Raw genomic sequence first — 24790 nt, forward strand, 5'->3', positions numbered from 1 at the left:
ATTCACACACACATACACTCACACACACATTCACACACACTCACATACACACACATATACACACATACAGACACCCACACACTCACACACACATTCACACACACTCACATACACACACATATACACACATACAGACACATACACACACACTCACACACATTCATACACTCACATATACATACAGACACACACACACACACACTACTGGTTACCATTTCAGAAGTTTTTTGAAGCTCTGAATTACTTCTTAACACTCAGAGATAAACAGTTTATGGAAATCCAAGTTAGTCAGGATGTCTCAGGAATACTAGCTAAGGAGACACCAGAGGAGCTTTTGTTTTAGAGCAGTCACAAGGAACCTCATTTTGTCAGCTAAGATTATAACACACAGGTGGAACCGGGGAGCGTGTGCAGTAAGGAACATGATTAAATGAGTGGCTTTTCCCCCAGTGACCTAAATCCTTTCATATTTCTCATCTCCATTCTTAGGCCTGCAAGCAAGCAATCTTAATGAATGTCAAAGCTTATTTAAGTGTGTCGCTGTAAATACCAGGGGCAGCAATCATTTACACTCTGAAACTATAATGCTATTTGCCTATAAATGAAAGAAATCATTAAATACCATTATTCATATTCTATTTCTGTCATTAATTAAAAGGTAGATTTCTAAAGCCAACATTTTTATAAGAAATGGATGATATGTAAAACAAAAAGACACAGACATTCTTTATGATTAAATACCATGAAAATATGTATAAAGAATATGAAAATTCTAATAACAAAATGGCAACTGTAGGCTTACCAGTGACTCTCATGTTCTGACCAAAATATTGTGTATATTTATTTTAATTATATATCTCACTTTAAAAAGCAAAATTAAAAAAAACTAAATAGTCACCTATCACTACTAAATAGAAATCTGAGAAGTGGAGAGAGCTTTATTTCACAGTGAATTAAAATGTAAAGATGTGGGGGTGGCGTCTGCTGTTCCACTGCCATTCTTTTCTGCAGGTGCAGGAATGTATAGAATTTTAATCTTTCTGACAGAAGTGTTGCACTGCAAATGTGAGCAAATGTGGTACTGTGAGCCCTCAGCGGAGCTCCTGGGTCAGGGATACCTGAGCAATGGAGTCCTGGCTCTGCCCTGATACTCACGTCACTCCCTGGCTGCAGGCTAGAGGTGTCTAACCACACATGTGCTCTCACCCAGGGCGCATACAATAACCTGACAGTGCAAGTAGGCAAGTCAACATCTCATTTTGTTCAAACAATCAAGTTGGGGGATGGCTGCTAGAATCCAAGCTGTTTAAAAATCAGTTACCAGGCCACAATTCATTATCATAATAACTAAAATCTGCTTCCATTTAATTAAATAATAACCATGTTCAGACCAGTAAAGCATTCGTCGTTTGGGAATTTTAATTATCCATGGTATGGTATTCATCATGTAATATGAATACCATGCAATTAATATAAACAACACGTATAATTGAGAGGCCAATGAACTTTTGGAAGATTGTGTATATTTTGAAAGCAGGTTTCAGGCACATGGCCCAGAATCAAATAAAAAATTATATTGAAAAAATATTCATCAAATTTGCATATAAAGAATCAAAAGGATAGCAACTGTGAATGTCTGTCATGGGCATTAGAAATAAAAACTAATTTATGTCCTCAGAGGAGTAGAAAAGTCATATCAATAAAACAAATATAAACATCTGTTAACAAAATAAAATGTAATTTAGCTATTTAGAAATCAGTTCAAGGGAAACCATTATATCTACATTCATTTTACATTGACACAATTACTCTGTTAGGCAAAAATACAAGAAAACAAATGGAAAATCTAAATGGAATAAAACTTGCAATTTTTTAATGAGTAATTTTAATGATATGGGTTTTGAATCAAGACCTGAAGAAGTACAATACCAATAGACATGCTAACATGGAAGGCAGTAAAACTCAGGGGACTTAGGCAAAGAACTACCATTAACCCAGGAATGCTGACAGTGTAGGAGAAATATTCTCCAGAGATGAGCACCTAGTTGGTTATCCAAGACAAAATAGTCAATCCTGAAATTATATGAATACAACTAACATTAAAAAAGATGAACAGCTTGAATTTATATATTTAGACATTCATATATGTTTTGATCCTTTTAAACCTTAAGTAGAAGAATTCTGTGGCACATTCACTTTCGGAGCCAACAGAGACTGTCCTCATTGTGTTTGTGAGATGCCTCCTCTTTGCTGCCTAGATGAGCCTACTCATTGCTACTGTGGTAAATGCAAGTAGAAGAATATTCTACAGATGGTGCTTATCTGCTCTGACGCTCATAGGCATTTGGGGAGTTTCAAGGTCTGGCTACCACACTGGTATGTATGCAACAATGTTGGTTGACTCTTTTGATATGTATGATTTGTGTGGGCACCAGAAGGCTCAACCGTAGTAAACACTACAAAGCCCTTGCAAAGCTTCCCGTGACTCTGACCTGCTTGTGTTCTATCCCTTTCGCTGGCACTCCTACAATAACGTGCTTCCATCACATCCATCCACCCAAGCAGGAAGCTGCCCTACACATTGCAAATTCATTTAGGTTTCATTTGAGAAATGTCATCATCCAAGGGAAATGAAGTTTGAGTAAGGTATTACACAGAATAGTGCAAAATATCTTTGAATGAATAAATTTAAATGAAAATGGTATAAAATATAAATACTCATGAGTGGTTCTCGACCACTCAGCTCCGGAAATTTGTCCTCCAGAGTCCACGTGAAGGTGTCTGGGAAACATGTTCGACTGTTGGGGATGCAGGAAGGGACATCTGGTGGAGAACACGTAACTATGCCACACACACACACACACACACACACACACACACACACACACACACACATGAGTGAGCCCAATCCCACACCAAAGAAATTTCTGGAAGAAAATGCTAGTGCTGAGGCTGAGAAGCCTACAGTCCCCATAAACCTTTAACGTGAGTCAAAAAGGTTTATTTATCAGCAGGGCTACTTTTTAATTCTTCAAAATTATTTTTAAGTGAACTAAATGTAACAGCAGACATCAAAGTTCTGTAAATATTGTTGGATATGAATCTTCAAGTTCTCTGAAAATACAGGCCTTGGTTATGTTTCAAGTGATCTTTCTTCTAAGATTTTGAAATGCTATGAAACAAATATTATATTAATGTGAGCATCAAATATAATATATTATAATTCATTTTAAGGTTGGTGGCCTAGGCCAACAGTCCCCACAGCCTGGGTGGCTGAAGAAGGAATACAGAAAGTTTAGGAGTGTTCAAAGACACCCTACAGAATTTGCTCAGAACCGTTTCAAAATAAAAAAGAAAATGCAAAGAAAGTGTGGTTTGTGGCTCAGCGGTAGAAACCTTGTCCAGCATTCATTGAGACCTAGGTTAACTGCCAATACTTAGAAAATAATTGAAAATGGAAAGAAGTCAATACTTTCATTACCAGAAACTATGAAGGGCACAAAGAAACTATTATGGGCTAATATTTCTTCTTTTAAAAATGTAAAACCCATGAACAAAATATTATCAGATCACATATAGATGTAGACAGTTCTTTATTCTTAAGATCCAGAGAATCATTCAACATCTAAGGAGCAACTAGAACTTCTTACTGTTTATATAATAAAGGACAAAACTATCTAAACAGATGCATAAAATATTTATGAGTAGATGTGGAAAATTTACTAGAAATAGAGTAAAATATATTAAAAACTCTTATAATATAGAGTTTCTATTAATAGAGCTTGATTTAAGAATAGCGTGTCAAGATGATAATACGGCTTCCTTTATCAGAGACTTACATTTGTGGTCAGAGGCCAGTGTAGGGCCCAACAGGTAAGACCACTTGAAGCTAAGTCTGACAGTATGAGTTCAATCCCCAGGATTAGTTCCATTTTCAATAAGGAAAATGTCAGTAGCTGCCCTCTGATGTCCACATGGATACAAAGCACAAATGAATGTGCAATCATGCATACTCACACATACACACAAACAGCAACAATAATAACACATTTAAATGTTTGAGGGATTTTAGGATTCAATACTTCTACTTAACTATGTATTGAATACAGACACTTAATGAATAAAATTACAATTATTACAGTTACAATGATCTTCTGAGAGGATTTCCAGCCAAAACATGTGTACTATTAAAGTAAAATGGATTAAGAAAAATTCCCTAGAAAACAATAAATGTACAAAATTAGTGACTCCAGTAAGAAAAACAAGGAACAACATAGAGTAACAATAAGGAAACAGCAAATTCATTAGGACAGAAGTTATAAGATTCCCAAGACCTCCCCCAAGGGAAGTCTGGAGTATCACTGAGAGAAATGAAGGGAAATCTCAATAAATGGAAAGACAATTTACATTCATGGATTCATAGATGCATTGTGCATAAGTTTAAATTGTCCCCTTTAAATTTTATGTTAGATGACTTTTCTAACACCAGTGTGTTTGTGTGGAAAATTCTTAAATTATCCTAAAGGTTCTATGAAAACAGTGAAGACTACTGGTCAAAGAAAGTGAATAGATCAGGTGAGCTCTCTCTACCTGACCACAAGCTCCCAATATGAACTTGGCTGCTTTGGTATAATAATAAGTGGTGTCTACAAATGAAAGCATTAGTCTCCAGTCAGTGGTGTTTAGACAAGACTGACAGAATGTTCTGGTTGGGGAACTGGATTGTAATTTTAGGAGGCATAAGAGGAGGAGGGGGAGAGAGAGAAAGAGGAGGAGGAGGAAGAGGAGGGGGAGGAAGAGAAGAAGGTTCTATTTTTATTCAATGTACACTTTTTCTACTGATACAAAGGAAGCTCTGTGGTTAAGAGCCCTTGCTTGCCTTACTGAGTTTGTGTCCCTTCACCCATATCAGGTGGCTTGCAACTACCTGTAACTCAAATTTCAGCAGATCTGATGACCTCTATAGGCACTCTCACACATGCAGCCCACGCCCAAACAGACATACTCACAAATACATGGATTAAAAAAAAGTAAAACTTAATTTTTTCTAATATTTTATGTATTTATTTGTACTTTGGCATATGTTAAACATCTAGAGTTCAAAATTGTTTTGGGTGTTAAAACAGCTCATTAAGTTGAAGGCTTATAGTACTCAATTGATCCTGACTTAAATTTAATAAAATTAACATACATATTATATATATAGAAAATATTTTCCTTTATTTATTTATTTTTGGTGGTTGTCATTTGTTTTGAGACAGGGTGTGTATTCACTAGGTAGCCTTGGCTGTCTTGGAACTTACTCCACACACCAGGGTGGCCTCAAACTCACAGAGATATGCCTGCTTCCTTCTGAGTGCCTACCTTAATTGTGAGTACCAGCTCATTCATGAAGAAGTATTTTTTTAATCAAATAAAAACTATTGTAATGTATTTTCTAGTTTGGGAAACAAGTTTGTGTAACATTGGTAGAGTCATATGATATCCTAGAATCCTTTTCTCAAAGAAATACATCTAAACCAGACATCTGAGACAATAATACTGATATCATTGTAATAAACTTACTCCATTTTCTGTGGTATCAATTTTAACAGGTATTTTAAAATATTCAGAAATTTTTTTTAAAAAAATCTGTAATTTTAAGAATCAAATGTGTTCATATATAAAAGTAAATGTTATAGAAGCATGGGCCTTATCACGTAACCTCGGCACTGATAATAGTTCTTTTGATCCTATTTAATATATTCTTTTTTAAAATCATTTCTCTTTCAGTGGAATCACTAAATGGATAGAGCCCAGAAAGTGCCATTCTGGAAACACTCCCAAGAAAGATTAAAGAAAGTGGGGAATCTAAGAACTGAAAGCATTTCCTTGGTCTTTTTGTCAATACACACTACCTCTCATTCACTTGTCCTTTATTTAATAACTCCTTTAACAACAACACACAAGACTGAAACAAAGCATTGGCATTAACCACAACTAATAATCTAGAGAGAGAGGCCAGATTCAAATGTCACAAGAAAAACCTCCACAGCACTGTTAGACTTTCTGCTGAGGTTAATCACAGAGACAGCAAGCTTCCGTCTCATAAGTCACCATGCCATTTTCTGACTCCCCTTCCAGATGTGTTAGGAATTTTTCTCCTCATTGAGAGCAAAGAAACCACAAAACTAACAGGCTCAATAGTTATCATTAGCAATGTGTAATTATGTTGTGACTACCGAAAATCTAATAGAAATATCATGCTGTCACAAAGAAAAAACAGGAATTACCCCTCAAAATCATGGCCACTGATGACACAATAAACATACAATTGAAAAAAATGCTCTTCTTGGACAAAACAAGCATGGCATTATACTTGTACTTATCAGGGGAAGCATCAGATTCGTGAGACGGTTTGCAGATCACCCTCCCTTTAATAACCCACATTAGAGGTTTCTGTAATATAAAATATATTAGTAAAACTGAAATGCCCTTTCTAACTTCTGAATGCAAACTATCATCTAAACTGATGTGAAGCTTTGGGGTGGGTTTACTATAAATAAGATGTTATTCTGGGTATCTTTCAAAAATAATATTGAATACTGACTATATTACTGCATATATAGAAAATAAGCACTCATTATTAATATGTTGATTTGGGGAAAAGGGTGGTTTATTTAGCAACTGGCTTTGGTGTACTATTATAAAACGCTAAACCAATATTTGTTACCAAAAATAAAATGTAACATGACAAATCTCACTGATTTGTGGCTTGAAGAACTCTAAGCTGAGATGCCTCAGGCAAACCACTGAGTGGTGAGATCTATTTTAAGGAATAACCACGTAGAGGCTACAGATGTGTGCTGTTGGCATGCAGCAAGTGAAGACAGTCAAAGCATCAGCTATATTTTGGTAATCACTCCAGTCCATGTCCACAATTCCTAGGCCACACCCTCTGCCAGGCAGGTTCCCAAGGGCAGGATTCTGCTGTAGGCTTCCGTGTCTGGGAGAGCTCCTCTCGGTTACAGTAAAGAGAGAGAGGAGTGAGTGAGAAAGGGGTCAGAGCCCTTCTATCAACTGCAGTTTATGGTCACGGAAGCTAAACGTCTTAGCTGTTTCAGCTAAGTAGCAGGGCGTGCCCTTCATCCCAGAGCCCCAACCTGTTCACTGAGTGGAGCTTCTAATAAGACGGGAAAGTCTGAGCAAAGCCAAGGCTATGTCTCCTACCAAAAGCCCCTCCCTAAAGCACTGCTGCCATTCCTTGTGACCCAAGCAAAAAAGAAGACGTCCTTAATAATAGTTTCTTAGGTCTCCTGAGAAGCTAGTTCTGAGCAGGCTGGAAGCTGGTGATGAAAGTTGCTCTCCATAGAGTGGAGGTTGTAGTAAGGGGTGTTCAGCAGGAGGCTGCTAGCACGCCTAGAGCAGAGATCTAAACTGCTGGCCAGTGACTGTTAGGGAGGACCTGGAAGAAAGCTCCTGGGAATGGAGCCACCTCAAAATGGGCTTCAGAGTCATCCAGTAAAAGAGCCCTAATTTAAGGGAATTAGGGTGTTAAGCACAGCATGTTGGAAGTATAAACCAATCAGGCAATAATTCATGGACCCTAAGAGCTGGGTATGGTATCAAAGAAGAATTACAATCTTGAGCTCAGTCCTATCAACCCAATAATTTATCCCCGCTCCCTGCCAAGGAAGGAGAATGATTGAAAGCAGAGTTGCAATGTTTGTGAACAGCAGATGAAATGACGTTGGGACTATTGACATCCTCATATCAATTAATTGTTCCGCCTCACCAAACAAACATAATCAAGCTCCTAATATGTCTTCTAAATGAGGATAAAATTAAAAGTAAAATAAACCTTCCCCTTTTGTGAGGAAGGGGGTCTTAAGTAGTCATTGCACATATCATAGTTGTTGCTAATTGCTTAACAGGACATCAGATAAAAGGAGAAAGAATGTGAGGATGAGCATAACCAGGGCTATGGATGATGCAATTGCTAAGAAGTGGAGGCAGTGCCCCAGGCTCACACAGAAGGGGAACCCACTGCCCTAAAATAGTCCAGTTGAGTCTTCAGAAACAAATAAGAAGAGGGCTGATGAGGCGGCTCTGTGGCTAAGGGCGCTTGCTGCTCCTGAAGAAGACCAGAGTTCAATTCCCAGCACCCAGACAGGGGAGCTTACACTTGCCTATAACATCAGTTCCAGGGGACCCAGGCCTCTTGCCTGCCTTCTGTTAGCTTCTGCACACATGTGCCATGTGTTCACACAGAGACACATATACACATAGACAAAACTAAAACAAATCTTTAGAGGAAAAGAGGAATAAGAAAATAGCAATGACCACAAGCCCTGAGAGGGGTCAGGCATTAATATACACGTGAGCTACACAATATAATGTTAAATGCTTCCTGTTTAAAACAAACATGGAGACAAAAAGATAAAGAAGTGGGGCCCTAAGAGGCTGAGAGGGAAGGAGGCAGAAATAGGAAGTTCTCGGGATAAGAAAACAACCTGGCAAGAAAACTGTTGTGAATGGCCTCACCGTGGGACTTACTATAAAACTGAAACAAGCATTTTGAACGTATTCTTCATCTTTTAAAATACAGGCTGGAGAGATGTCTCAGAAGTCAAGAGCCTGGGTTGCTCTTTGAGATGATCTGGGTTCTAGCCTTAGCATACACGTTAGCTCATACCCATCTATAACTCTAGCTCCAGGGGATCTGATGTTGTCTTTATACAGATGCCTGTATACCAGGCATGCATGTGGTATACATACATGTGAGCAAGATACCATACATATAAAATGAATTAAAAATTTTAAATAACTAAAGCAAGTCATACTTAACTATGTGAGCCACAATAATCATGTCCCATGTGTCCCACATACATACATATGTATATATAATAGTAATACTGACACAGAGGCTATGATGAATAACCAAATAGAAATCCTAGATTGGAATGTAAGATAAGCAGAATAAAAAATTTCTGGAGGAGCTCAATACTAAATTCGAAATCAGATGAAAGAAATAGTAACACTGGAGACAGAGCAATGGTTTCTATGCATGTACTGGGGCTTGGCCACCTACCCCCAGGACAAAACAAAACAAACAAACAAGCAAACAAAGAAAACCACATGCTGAATTTATTACTGTGGTACTAAGACATGGTATCTTTTAAATTTTTATGTCATTTTTATGTGTATGGGTGTTTTGTAGCATTTAAGCCTGTGAATCTTCTGTATGTGTAGTGTTGCATGTAGGCCAGAAGAAAGTATTGGATTCTGTGGAACTGGAATTATAGGCAGTTGTGAGTCATCATGTGGGTACTGGGAATAGAACCTGGAGTCCCTGGAAGAACAACCAGTATTCTTATTCTTTGGGTCACCTCTCTAACACCTGAAAGGCAGTCTTTGGAAAAAGTAACTTGTCACGAGGGATCCATCCTGAAGAATGGATTAAGTGCCTTTATTTCATTAAACACTCATGTGTTTTCTCTCCTATTTAATACACTAAATGGCTCTTTGAAAACATACACAAATTAGAAAGAAATGCATAAAAGTTATAATCCTTAGTAAGTTAATTATGTGGTTATTTCTTTATCTTGAAGCTTGGATATATAAAATAAAAAGTAGTGAATTATCAATAATATAATGAAATGTCTAAAAACCATACTTCAAATATAACAAAAAATATACCTCAAATATAAATAACATAATGTGGAAGAAAGGTCCCTTTGTAATAGCAATTTATATATGTATGCATATATATACACATATACATTTATATGTGCACACACACACACACACACATATATATATATATGTATATCAATAGCCTCAATGTACCCAATAAGAAATATGGAGTCTATTATTTCATCCCCATGTTTTCCTTCACATGGGGGTATTGAAGAATCCTATTCAAAATATTCTATTCCCCCCTTTAATAACTCTAATTTGTTCTTCCTAGCTCATATTGCCAGTAAGCTGTATGTGAGAGCTGATAGTTAGTTCTTGGACCTCACCTCATTCAGTTGACAGTTTGCATGGGAATGAGGGCATGTCCTCCTGAAGATACACAACCTCTCTTGGCTTCAATGATGGCCTAGTTGGTTTTCCTCTACCTCACTTAACTGGCTGTTGCTGTTCAGTCTTTTTTTGAAAGGACATTTACCTTTATGTACTCATTAAGATATAGAAGACTCAAGCTCTAATCTTCCTGACTTCTTACATTATAACCTGTATTATTTATATACAATGTATCTGTTAGTTCTAGGGACTGAACTCAAATCCTAACACAAGCAAAGCAAATAGTCTGTGACTGAATTATAACCCCAGAATTGATTTATGGTTTTAATTAATGAATGTATATCACCGCTACCAATTATTTTAAATTCTACCTTGTAACTATAGTTCAGCATCTAAATGTCTATAGCCAATTTGTTATTCCCAAACTCTACATAGATGTATCTAAAGCAACTCAGACCTATGTTCAAATTTGAAAACTTGAAAACCTTCTGCCTTCATCCATTAGTGTTTTTTGGAACAAACTACAGGAGACTAAGTAATCTATAAAGAATAGAATTGCATTCTATAGTTATGTAATCTAGAATTGCACCACCAGGTATCAGCAAAGACAGTGCTGCCTCCAAGACGGTACTTTGTTGCTCTGTGGTTACTTGGTAGAATAGATGCAAGGGTGGAAAGCCCTGTGAAACTTCTTTTACAAGGACACTATTGCCACTGTCAAGGGTAACAACCTGAGAATTTAATCACTGCCTCAAAACCTTTTGCTCTTAATACCATCGTCATCATGGGGTGTAGGTTTACATGTGTGGATTTGGATGGACACATATCCTCCAAACACAGCACACGCTCCTCTCCCAGGTTTGCCTATCATAGAAAGCTGCATCATTCACTTATTCACTGGGACAAACGAAATGTGAAGGTGAGTGTCAGGTAACCAGAATTCATAGGGACAAGACAGCACTAGGTGTGAAATTCATGAGTTCCTCGGCTAAGCGCTAGAAGTGCTCCCCTCCTGGAGTATATTTGCTATGCTTTATGTTTGAGAAAACTATTGCTCTTAGACAATGTTCCCACCCATTAAAACAATGGGTAACCTGCCATCTGAATTAACTCTCACCATCACACCATAATGCTGTTCCTTTCCACACCTGTAAAAAAGCTAGGGGAAGTCTATTCTTCATAAAAACCTCTCATTCTCCCTTCCTGCAAAAGATAAAAGTTGAGCATGTTTCCATGAAAATTTTATTAGATGAATTAGAAAGCAAAGGCAACTATGTAAATCTCACATGACAACATAAAGTATCAGTAATAAAATATGGTAGTGGTAATGAACTATACATGGTCCAGGATGCCCTTGCAGGCTATGCAGTTACCAAATAGCATTTATATGTAAGAAGCAGAACATGGTGTATGAACCATGTTTTCCAGGCTGAATGAGTTTTTGTTCCACTTAACCATGCTGTGCATAGGAATAAAAGAAGCTCGATTTGTTGAATGGCCCATTATTTGTAACTCAGTCTAATCTATACATTATCTGACATAAGTTGAAACTAGATACCGATTAATACAATTTGATGTTAACCATGAGTGAGCTAAGAGAGAAATAATGTAGATAAAATCAGTTGTTTCCATAAGTCATTTCCATATTATTAAATAAGCTATGTATACTTCCATGTTTCCCCTACAGTCTGAATTGCAAGCATGGAAATGACAAGCCTTGGATTGCAAGGATATCATTGGGTATATGTGATTTAGTATCACCAGTAAGTGACTTAGGCAAGAAGGAATAATGGATTTCCTAAGTCCTTTAAGAAATGCTGTCAGAAGCAGGGGAAAAGCCAACATGTCCATTCCATTAAAATAATTACATTTCAAGTATACACTTACTTTTACCTAAAGGCTTAAGATACTAGTACTTTTCATATCTTTTATAAATTTGAATTTTATAATCTTTTAGGTAAATTGATATTTCATTATATATGCTATTTGTAGAATAAAATAACAGTATAATTTTTAAATCAATATATACAGTACATGGAATGATCTCTAAGAGGAGTCTGGCTTATTGAAAATGTATGAGCTATTTCCACGGAGGAAAAAGAACCAAAAGCCCTTTGCCATTTGCATTTATAAAGGCTTCTTTAAATATATATACACTGATGCCAACATAGCCATCAGAAATCAATAAATCACATTCTCGGCTGCAGTAAATGCCTGACACACACATTCATTTTCCTGGTCCAAAATTTGCTGTAAAAGGACTGTGTAAATGTTCCATTTTAGTTTAATGACATTCTCCACAGTTAAAATTATGTGCATTACTGCCAGTGAGTGCAGATAGGATTTTAAAGTGCCTACACTGTGCATACCCTTCAGCAGCTAGCCATTCTGCAGACCATAGACACTGAATACAGACCCAGAAAAAAAGCCTCCAAGGAGACAGAATGGTCTGAAATGCTGCAGTTACCATTTGGTCAAAAATAAAAGGTATCATTTATTGAGACTCTGTTGGGGGATGGTCTGATATAGGTTTACAGACAGCTCTGTTTGCAAGGATGCCACCAAACGGAGGTGGTGAAGATCATCACTTAAAAATGATTCAGGTGACAGGCATGGCAACAACATATTCATCAGCGAGGTTCAATTTGAAAGTGTAATAAAAGCCTAAATATGACTCTACTTTAGGTGACATTTATTCCATCAGCTGCCATATATTTTTAAAAGGTCACAAAATTGTTCTATGTAGACACGTTGATAAAGTGCAAATTCTTAAAGGAAGATTTGCCGTGCATTATCAGGGAGCTTCTAAAAATTCTCCCAGCACATCTGCAGAGAAAGGCACAAATGCACAGCTGGCCAAAGAGCCAAGCACTGAGATTTTGGAGGCATTGTTTTTTATGTGGAGACTTGAAAAAGGGTGGGGATTTCTACCTCCTCACCTGTCCTGGTCAATACTACCGTGACCTGATCCTCTGGAGTTTTCTCATTGGAATCAGAATTAAAGTCCTGTAACTGAAGAAAAATTTGCTTCATGTTTATCTAGCTGATCATATTTAAACTGTGCTCTGCTGGACTTTAACAGTGAACATGTAAGATACTTTTCTTTTTTGAGGCCTATTCCTACTTCTTCCCAAACCTCCATCTGGTACAGCTCCATCCTTTCAATCTTACTAGTCTGAGTCCTAGAGTCAGCCAATAAGCATCTCACAAACCTCCTCTAGTCTTCTGCACGTCCATTGTTTAAGAATCAAAAAATTATCTTACTCTTTCAAAAACTAAGTTCCAGCTTATCTGTTAACAATGTAACTGCACAAAAATTCATTAGCATTGTTAGGGTGTAAACAGGTAAGGAGCACAGCTTTGTCAACCACCATTTAACCTCATCATCAACATGACTCAGCTGCCACTTCCTTAGGGATACTGAATTCTTACCCTGGTCCATCACGCTGCCTTCCAGACTGTCTTCATTCTCTGAACAGACTCAGTTTGCCCTGCCCTTCTACACTTAACTATGTTCTCATTCTTTTGCTGCTCCCCCTTGAGCTCAGGACTCAGTATATGCACACACACACACACACACACACACACACACAAAGTATAAAATTAATTTTCCTTACTATTCTAATCTAACCTCTTGGAATTCAGAAAATTTAGTCAATAAATAGAAGCAGCTCTTCCACATTTAATTTCCCCTACCAGTAGCCTCAATTTTTTAGGCTAAAGCATGTGGAAGCTTACTTTCTCAACTGTACAAAAGGTCACAAATGATATACATCTTCTCTAAACTGATTATCAAATATTCATAATTTTATTTCTGAAAATGATGAGGTTGTAACCACAATGTGACTATTTTATAACTAAAGATTTTTATTTTTATTTGTGTATATGTATATATGTGTCTGTCATATGTGCAGTGCTTGCAGAGTAGAGAAGAAGGCACTGAATCCCCTGGTACTGCTACCCAATAAGAGTGTTGGGATCTGAACCCCAGTGCCCTGGAGGAGTAGTAACCACTGAGTCATCTCTCCAGCTCTGCAGTGTGGCTGTTATTTAGAGACATGTCTTTAAGGAACAGGGAGGTCACAGCAGAGATGTTCTAGCCTAGGATCACTGGAGGAGAAATGCTGGGGTGCACACTAACCATGTAGGTCTATGTGTGCACCAAGGAGAGTAAGAGTCATTTGGGAATCATCTATACAAGTACCTTGGCCGTGAACTCCAGTCTCCTGAACCAAGGATAAGTTGTTATCATTCCTTGAGACTCTTGGTCTGTAGATTTGTGGTAGAGCAAAACTACTACTGCTTCATTCAAAACCTCATTAATCTGGCCGTTTTTAAATTCCACAATGTCTCTGCTAAAGTTCTTCATATAATCTCTTCATTTATTTATTCATTAACCCACTCATTTATACATCTGCTTATTTTTTACATCAATTTATCCAGTTCATTCACTCATCTGCCCATTTGTTCATCCATTCATCCTTCCATCCATCCATTCATCCTTCCTTCATCCCTCCATCCTAATTTATTGACCCTCTCCTATTTACCACACACATTGAACAAATAAAGTCATACTCTGAGATCTGTATGCAAATGAAGACAAATGATGCATATGTGCAAAAAATAAATAGAAACATATGACTGAATAACTAAAGAGGGCATCTTAAAAGGCAGATGAATTAAGAAAGGATTGTAGTTGCAAAATGTTATCTTCTAGGCATAACAGCCATGAGCTCACAGGAGCTGTGATTGCCTATGCTGGGTCTGCTCAAGGTTATACCTAACAGCCAGTCATGGATAAAGGAAGAGCTTATAAGGTTAAACTTCTACCTGCTAAATTATTGTCTACTGATGGATCCCTGGGGAGGGGAGGCTTTAGATGTGCACCCACTCAGGATAGATCCACACCTATGGCCACTCAAGAAGACCGTAGAGAACCTTAGTGGATTGGGTTACAAAACAAAGCAAAAAGTCACGATCACGGGGAAGGGACCCATAGGGAAGGCAGATAAGAAACATGACATATAAGAGACATGAAAGAGATAAGAAAATGTAAGGTGGCAAGAATCACCAAAATTCATAATGTATGTGAGAGAAATTGTCAAAGAACAAATTTAAATAATTACAAAAGAAAGGCATTTGTAAAACAATACCTTTGGGTTCTCATGAAATTTGGGTTCTCTTGCCAAATGCGACAGCAAACGCAGCAGAACATCTAAGATATGGCACACAGGCTTACTGCCTGAGAATCTGAAGGAAGAGAACATGGCTGACCACAGCAAGGGTGGGGACCTCCATCCTCTGTCCTCTTACTTCACTTTTCCACCAAAGCTTTTTATAAGTCTATCTATGCCATACCTCCACTAAAATAGCCTAATCTAATTTAAGCTGTTTAGAGGTCCTGTGGTCTTTCTTAAGAGTTTTCCAATTCACCTTTGTAGCCTATGTGTCCTACCTGATATCCCAACCTTCCGGGGTGCAACTAGATCTCTCTGCCTTCTCTGCCTTTGTGTACTTGGAGTGAGAAAGATTCTGGGGGGATACAGCATGAACTTGAAGTGCATTATCTGGTGTTCAATTTCTGACTCCTTGATTGGACTTGGAAGACGTTAAATTGACATGGGTCTTGCCCTTGATCTTGAGTTTCATGTTTAGGAACTGGGGATAAATGACACAGACACTTTATTATAAAGCTGGACATTGTGAGTGATTACCACTATTGTTGAATTACATTGCTGCCTCTACTTAGGCCATCCTCCATGATTCTTTGGTACATATCCTGATTCTTTCTAGAACTCTCTGCTGTCAGACTATAATTAGTTCCTTTAGGTCCCCAGAGCAGGGAACAAACAACGCCACTACAGCTTGAGTTCAGGATGACAGGAAGTGTAAATTTTAAACATTATATTACCAGTGCTTAGCAGAGCATTTTACATAAATAAATATCAAATTAAAACTGGCTGAATAATTCTTTGAATTACATATCCTATTCCTACACCAAAAGCTAGGGTTGGCTTGTGGCCAAAGGATTCAACTTCACAAAAAAGCCTGTCAAGAGCCTGAAAATACAGCTCAGTGGTAGCACATCTGTCGAGCATGTGTGAGGCCCTGGGCTCAATAGCCAGCAACCCATACACTTAAGAGTTTGGTCAGTCAAGAGTGCCAACAAGCACACACAGCTCATTCAAGGTTGGACCATTAGAGGAGAGGAAACTGAAGCTAAGGTTTATAAAAACTGCAGCCGAGAGGGGGAAAACTGAAAAAAGAAGGTACAATAAGCCAGGACTAATAGTACAAAGTGGTATATGACTTGATGTGGTAAGAAGAATGCTTCCAGAACTCTGCAAAGAAAAAACTCTGTGGGGATGGCTTTCCTGCAGTAGTGTTCAAAGGATCCAGTCTGCACTGGCCCTGGCCACGGAGATGTGTGGGGATTAGATTCACTTCTCTCTCTCTCTGTCTGTCTGTCTCTCTGTCTGTCTCTGTCTTTCTGTCTTTCTCTGTCTCTCTCTGTCTCTGTCTCTCTGTCTCTGTCTCTCTGTCTCTGTCTCTCTCTGTCTCTCTCTCTGTCTCTGTCTCTCTCTCTCTCTCTGTCTCTCTCTGCCATAGCTATGGATCCCAAACAATCAGAAAGCAGGGGGCCTCCTCTTTTGCCTTCTGAATAATTCAGATCTGAAGTTTAGATTGATATAAGCTCCCTACCCTTACCCCGTGTGTGTGTGTGTGTGTGTGTGTGTGTGTGTGTTTAGTGAGGTGAGGGGTCTGTGTGGCACAGCACAGAATTGCAGGCATGTGTGCACAGTATGGCAGCAGTCAACAGAAGCACCTGGACAGAAATGTCAAGTCTGGGACTGGTGAGGAAGCACCTGCACGGGCTATGTTCAGATGTGCAGTTGGTTAGGAGAGGGAAGGTGCCTCGGAGAGGTGGGGGACTAGGTGGGGTTGAAAGAATAAGAAATGACCCACAAAGTATTAGATCAGGTTTGAATTCGTGGTTTATAAGGTAGAAAATATCTAGAGATAGATGTTGATTGTGTGCTGTGTACTGGTTACAAACCAGATTCACTGTTCTCTACACGATGCTTATTGAAGCCAAACAGACTTAAAGAACTGTCCACACACATGTGTAGGGACATATTTATTTTGTGCCAACATGTAATTCCCAAATCTGTCATAGACCTGGGAGGAGCAATATCCCAAGAGAAGACTTTATGTTTCATGAAGTGTGGATTTCTAGATTCTAAACTACACTAAAGAAAATCCTGGTTTCCAGGTGAAAGGGCTCGTCCTGGAGTGGTTCTTATCTTGAAAAATCAAGATAAGAACACCTTGACCTTGGTGTGCCTCCAGGTAAAGAAGAAAGAGCTCAGAACATGTCTCTGAGTACAGGAACCACCTTTAATGGCCTCCTGATGCCTGAATGTGGTACAATTTAAGCATAATAACCTATTAAAAACAAATATAAATTAGTAAGTGGGATATTTGAAGAGCAATGAGAGATTTACATGGCTAAAATTAACTTCCTTAATTTCAAAGAGGTAAGGAGTAAGATTTCATTAGTGAAATAGAGCAGCAACATGCAAGAACACAGATTCATTCACCATCCTCTTCTCAAGGACCATAATTTGATTCTGATCAGGATAAAGCACTACACCAACCCAGATTGGCTTACAGTCTTCAAAGGTGCCATGGTAAGACTAATGTCTATTCCAGAGAGCAGACAGCAGCAGCAACAATATTGAATAGAGTCACAGATTGTATACTACCTTGTTGATCAAAGGGATCTCGCTGGGACTCCTTGCTAAATTTCGCTGGAGCTCTGATCACAAAGAAACCATTACTTCTAATCACTGGTATCCACTGCTTGCACTAGGCTTATGGAAAGTAAGGCCATAACTTCTGTGTTTTATCACACAGATATGTCACGGTATTTTGATCAAGCCTCCACTGGCCTCTATACTCCTCCTCCTCATCTCTCACTACCCCTCTTCCTTCAGCTAAATAGTCCCCTTTCTGTTTTTCTGTGACACCTATTCCACTACCTCTAATATCCTAATCAATTAGGTGGGAAGAAGACTAAATCGCTAGGCCAGAAACACTCTGAAATGCAGAATTTTATAGACTTTAGAAGTTTATGGCTATTTTAGAAAACAGGACGAAGAGGAGAGGGAGAATAAGAAGAAGAAAGAAAGGGAGGAAGAGAAAAAAACAAGAGGTCAGGTAGATGGGTGCAAGGGGGAGACAGAGGAGAGGACAAAGAGGAGAAGGAGGAGGGAGAGAAAGAGGAGAAGGAGGAGAAGGAGGGAGAGGAGGAGGAGGAGGGGGGGGAGTGACAACCCCTGAGGACTGCAGTGTCTCTGCTATCATTTACTTATGAAACAAATTCCAGTAGAGGAGGTCGAGGTGCGGACCTGAAGGAGAAGCCAAAGATTCACTACTTGGTCCTGGTGTCCAATAGAAAGCCATTGAAAGGACAGGGATATGAAAAAGGCTAGGATTGAGCTCATTTGGGGTGTGTCTTAGTCAGGGTTTCTATTCCTGCACAAACATCATGACCAAGAAGCAAGTTGGGGAGGAAAGGGTTTATTCAGCTTACACTTCCACATTGCAGTTCATCACTAAAGGAAGTCAGGACTGGAACTCAAGCAGGTAAGGAAGCAGCAGCTGATGCAGAGGCCATGGAGGGATGTTTCTTACTGACTTGCTTCGCCTGGCTTTCTCAGCCTGCTCTCTTATAGAACCCAAAAGCACCAGCCCAAAGGTGGTACCACCCACAAGGGGCCCTCTCCACTTGATCACTAATTGAGAAAATGTCCCACAGTTGGATCTCATGGAGGCACTTCCCCAACTGAAGCTCCTTTCTCTGTGATAACTCCAGCCTGTGTCAAGTTGACACACAAAACTAGCCAGTACAGGGTGTATCACTGAAAACACGTGTGAGAAGGGAGAGGAAGTCCCTTAACCCAGAGTCCAACGGAGATCTCTCACCAGCTTAAACAAGAACAACTCTAGCACGATTAAAATCTGCCACAAAGGCTTCCCACACAAAGCTAAGATTCCTTTCTTATATACTTATGTTGAAGTGGCGGTGACTCAGGCTTGAGGCTTGAAGGTACATGATTTGGGTGTGGCCTCGGTGCTCATAGAGGTGGCCTACGAATCTCAAACTTGATTTTGTTTAGTGTAAAGGTAAATGACCTCTCAGGAGCCCTTTTATCAGTTATGTCCACTTTAAGGTATATTAGGTATCTTTAATATAAGCTCCAACTCTTCCTCATAAACCAGTCAGTTCTGAAGTCTTTTTACAGTCCACACCACAAAACCCAGTTCGTCCAGAGTAAAGGCCCTTACAACTCTAAGGGAACCCCTTGGGCTGCTGTGGGGAGCAGTGGGGAGCTGTGAAGCTCAAATTACCCCTCTTCTGAAGGGATAGTTACCTAGGAACCATCCGTTCATCTCTGCTGTGCACTCTCAAACAAAGCTTCTTAGAAAAAAAAAATTCAAAGCGACTCTGACCCTAATATAAGCATACACCTTCACAGCGGGAGAACTGGAAACACTGCTCCAAGCAGGGCCTCATTGTCTCAGGCCTGCCTGTGCTCTCCACTCTCTGGCCTAGCATCATAGCTTGATAGGAGAGCAGGTGACCTCAACAGGAACCATGGGTGTGAATCACTGGGGCTTTTGCTTTAAATACTGGGATAGATTCATTTTCATCATGAACGTGAAGCAAGAGGTAAAGTCTTTATTATAGTGAACCTATCACAAAGGGATTCATACCTAAAACATCAACTCACAAAATTCACTTAGCCAAATAATGCAACGGCCCCTTCACAATAACCGGATCCCCAGATTAACAGCCAAAAATATACGCTAATAAACTGACCCCAGTTACCTTATGTACCTGAACCAATAAATCACTTTCAGGCTTTAGTCAATTTAAGATGGATTTCCTGTTAGTTGTTGTGTAATATATGAAGAGTCACTTCAAATGTCAAAACAGATGTAACACTGTAATAAAACAATTAGCAGTAAATAATTCATGATTGGAGGCAAACAGGCTTCTGAACAGAGTGGAATAAAGGCAGCGCTGGGTGGAGAGCTTGTCTTCCTAGCAGCTGGCAGTGGCAAGACAAATGGAGAGATGTTGCGCTTTGCATTTAAGGATACAATCATACAATGCACTCCACTTTGCAGATGTCTGAAGTTAGGAATCCTACAAGGTTGTTTTAGCCTAGTAAGAAAGAAGTAACATGGAATATTCAGGGAAGAAAAACATGAAAGTTAGGAATTTCAAGCTTTGGGTGGAAGGTTTTTAACCCAGTAAAACTCCCAGGGGTTTCATATAATTATAGAGCCTTCCACAGGCTCAAACAAATTGATGCAATCAGATCATATTCCTGTGCCTTCCCCACTCCTTAACGGGAGGCCAGGAAACTGGTGGTTGCAGCAATCTGGGAAGTTTTTAGCTAAACCCAGACAGCAGTGTCCTTCACAGCTCATATCAAGTCCCCTGTACACTGGCCTCCCAGGTGACAGCGTAAAGCCCACTTGGTTTAGAAGAGAAAAGAAAGAGGGAGAAAGGGGAGAGAGAGAGAGAGAGAGAGAGAGAGAGAGAGAGAGAGAGAGAGAGAGAGAGAGAGAGACTGTAAGAAAGAAGAAAGAAAGGAAGGGGAGACGGCAGATGGAGAGAAAATAGAGTCCAAATTTCTCTCTTCCAAATGCTGACAAAACCAGTAGCAGGTGATATCCTTCCAAATTCCTGAAGATGAAATCTCAGTTGTTTTAAGTGCTTTCAATAACCCCACATCACAGGCAATCTGCCATTTGAACCTACTCATCCTGGGGTGGAAATATGGATAGGATTCTGTCCTCTGTGTTTCCACGTTTAATGTCCACGGCCAGGCCACTATCTCCTCTCCCCACACCTGCACTCTTTGTACTCCTGTCTCCTGCCTCGCTGTTCTGCCTCTCCTGTCAGTCACTCATAGAGCTACTAGCTCTTTAGGAAAAACAAGCGTTTCAATTAGTTTATTAACCCTCTTGTCCTCCTCTAGGTCTAGACACTAAAATATCCAAATAATTAATTGTACGTGTGTCCCTTCTCATTTGAAACATCTTTTATGGTTCCCACTGGTTTCCTACAAAGTTCCAAGAGTCTTTGTAGCCTGTAACCAAGTCTTGAAGTTTGCTGGGCAAGGTGCTCTGCTTCAGCGTGTCTTAGACTTCCTCTGGGGATGATCTTAATCACACAGAAGGACAGAGTCTACTGGACCTGCCTGTGTGCAGTTTATAATGTCATATGTTCCTCCTGGAAGATGCTCTTTACTTTAAAAGCATGGCCCAGTGCTTTAAGGCTTAGCTCCATAATACTTCCTCACTACAGAGTTATCACTAATACTGCATATGAATGAACTGTTTTCATTTGTGATGATTTCAAGGGACTTGGCGCTTCTGTTTTGACATGTATGCACCCCAGTCATCTTACTAAATTTAGTGTACACCTATGCAGGCATTAATCTTATTCCCTAATTATAAAGAAAGCCACACAGCTGACTCTTTCACAGTTTATGCATTTTTCAAGTAAACAAAACTCAATGCATGCTCTGTAAGTAATTCTTGAATAAATAATCTCCCAAAGGGCTGAATGTTATTCAAGAATGGGTATTGTGCCAAATTTATTTATATTTCTTTCTTACAATAGCTAAAAAAAATGGAGTAATAGAAAATGTTGCAGTTTGAATAAAATATCAGGCTCATACATACCATGGTCTCTTGGGTCACTGCATCCTTGGGTAAATCTAGGACAATTTGTTATTTCTTCATTCCACTAGTACTTACTGAGTATGTAGTGTGGGCTACATCTTAATGTCAACAAGATAAATCACGTGCACGTCAAAGTAAAGAAAACAACTATACATGCCACCAAATGAATCTGCAAAGGTTTTCTTGACTATCGAATTCCCAGTTTAACAAAAAAGACTATCTGTAGCTAGTCCCCATCCCTTCCTTCAAAGGTTCTGAAGCAAATCTGAAATTACACACACACACACACACACACACACACACACACACACACACATGAGGAAGAAGAGGAGGAAAAGGGCAGGAAGAAGGGGACGAGGAGAAGGAGGAGTGAAGGATGAGGATGACTATATTTTCATTTTCAATTTCTAAGCCAATCCCACTCAAACCCTCCATTCTTACACTTTGGGAAGTGACTCTTCCTGACCATCATATATTGATTATCCCCGCTTTCATGTTCCCCGTGGTTGGCATTCCTTCTCAGTACTGGGAAATAACTGTCTTTAAAAACAGTGTTCTTCATATGACATGAGTGTGAAGGGACACTCTTTGGGAAGACGAAGCCCACCAGCATGAGGTGGGGGTAAGAATCTGGGAGAGGCAAGGGCATGAATATGATAGGCAATATCACGTGTATGGAATACATGTGTATGGAAATTTTGTAAGGAAACTAACTCATCGTACCCTAAATCAGTATACACTAGGAATGAGGGGGAGGGGGCGTTACCTAACAAAGCCAATTACATGGAAAAGTCTTGAAAAGCAATGGTATTATTAGAGTATACTCTACTCAAAAGACCTCATTTTCACAGCAGAGAGCCCAGAAAAAAGTTCAGACCCTGATTTGATACTTAGAAATCTTCTAGAATGCATTCCAGGTGTCTTTACATAATCATTTCTACTGTTCTTCCTGTAATAGAGTCCTTCCAGTCTCTCAATTTTTGTAATTCTGCATCTCCCTTCTCCTGGTAGTTTTCTACCCATTTGATTCCAATTCTGTCTGCATCTGCAGGTTAAAGGAAGAATTTTAAGTTTGCCTCTGACATTTCCATTTGCATTTGTGCTTAGAAAAGCACTGTGGGCTTTCATCAGTCTCAGCTCGCCTATTTCTCTTCCTGCTTAGGACATTTGAGAAAAGGACATGTATCCAAGTGGAGTGTATTTAATCATTCATGACATAGGTATTGATTAAAAACTTACTGTCTGCTGTCCTAAAGCATCTAAAACAGATTCACCATAAAAGATTATGAACTTTTGGTTAAATAGTGGCAAACTCCCCAATGAAATGTATCTGAAGTCAAATTAATCTTTTTGGAAAGATGAATGAATACATTAAAGAGCTATGTAAGAATTTTAACAAACTATTAGTTGTCATAATGAAATTTATATAAAAAGATGGACAAGTTAGTAGAAAGCTAAACCATTCCGAAAGCTATCAAAATTATGCAGAGTGGTGTAGACGTGTGGAATCAATGTTGCTTAATTCAGTTCACAGATGGACCTATAACATATGAATTCATAAGCACACATATGCTAGTTAAACAAATGAACTGAAAAATGCACCATCTCAGAGTTTACTGAGATATGAATTACAGAACAATGAATATTTTATGCCAATAAAAAAGAATCACAGAGAAATGTTTTAAAGACAGCATATAATAATTTTTGTGACATTTAATAAAAATTTATATGAAGAGTTTTTTTTTTCCTTTCTCTTCCCTGACAGGACAGTTTGGAAGTTGATTGATGCCTCCTTTTACGTATCTATATTTGTGTTTCTTTACTTTAGAAGCTTTCTAAAATTAAATTTAGGACATCTGTAGTTATACCAGGAAGATAAAAGGTGATTATTTTTAGACATCATATTATTGATGACAGGCTTGCAGAAAGAAAATGCAAACATAAATTTTAAATGCCTTTTGGAAAGAATCAGAGTAAAAACATTAACATAATTTCTCAGAAACCCTGGCTTTTTTTTTTATTACCAAATTTCAATATTCCCTCCAGGCAAAGGAGCAGCTACTTCAAAGATTTATTTGATAGTGAAATGTTTGATTTCTCTTTCTTTTCGTTCCCAATGTGAGTTTTTATTCTACCAGAGTGTACTGTGATTTGAATTTTGAATAGGCTCATTACTGAGAATTTAAAAAATAATAGTTCTATTTTGTCAGACTAAAGAACTTATCCAACAGCAGCTGTCACTAAACAGATTAAATAAATTATATACTACAGTGCGCTGCTGAGCAGTCCACTCAGATACCAGTCGCCTTGCCAGCGGCCCCGCCACTGCTCTGTCCGCCCGGTGAGGACTCACCTGCCTGTCCACCTCTGGGAGCAGAAGCAGGAGGTACTGCTGGAAGTGCTGAGGGAAGGAGGCGAAGGTGTGCTTGTTGATCAATGCCCTCAGGTTAGTGTTGACGAGGATAGAGCCGGGGGTTTCTATGTCAATGTCCTCAGCTTTGGTCCATTTCAAGTGTCCTGGGATGAATGAATAAAGCAAGAGTTATGAGTTTACTACAGAGTGAAGAGACACGTACATGTGAACACGTGATCACTGAACATATGTATCCAGTTGTGTGCTTATTTCTATCACTTCTAAAATTATTTCTGGAGAAGAAATCAGATAAAAATATTCATTAGTAAGGCTTATGTCTACCTTAGTTATAGTTCAATCAATATTTATTGGAGTTAAATCAGTACCAGGATGTTTTATTTTTTTTATTGGTTTTGCTTTTCCAAAACAGAATCTCACACTGCAATGTGTGTCTCAACGATGGCCTTAGAACCATATGTATGTAGGCAACGCTAAGTATACTCAACAGGCTTAAGAGAGAGCCTATGAATTGGGAAGGCAAAGTGGTGGTGGCAGTAGTGTATAGGGCCCATTGAAAGTGTTGGGAGGGATCTGAATGGATTTAATCAAACAATGATACATATATTGAAATTCTCAAGCAATAAATTTAAAACAAAGAAACAC

General features: G+C 38.8%; 1 protein-coding gene across 1 annotated transcript in view; it reads right to left on the reverse strand.

Moving 5' to 3' along the window:
- Asxl3 (ASXL transcriptional regulator 3) overlaps positions 1 to 24790 on the reverse strand; it is a 107091-nt gene that overhangs the window by 34729 nt on the left and 47572 nt on the right. The window contains exon 6 of the mRNA XM_052155944.1: positions 24128 to 24291. Coding sequence (XP_052011904.1) covers positions 24128 to 24291 — 164 coding nt within the window. The remainder of the gene's footprint in view (positions 1 to 24127; positions 24292 to 24790) is intronic.

Source organism: Apodemus sylvaticus, chromosome 13 (genome assembly GCF_947179515.1).
Source record: "Apodemus sylvaticus chromosome 13, mApoSyl1.1, whole genome shotgun sequence".
In the NCBI taxonomy this organism is placed as follows: Eukaryota; Metazoa; Chordata; class Mammalia; order Rodentia; family Muridae; genus Apodemus; species Apodemus sylvaticus.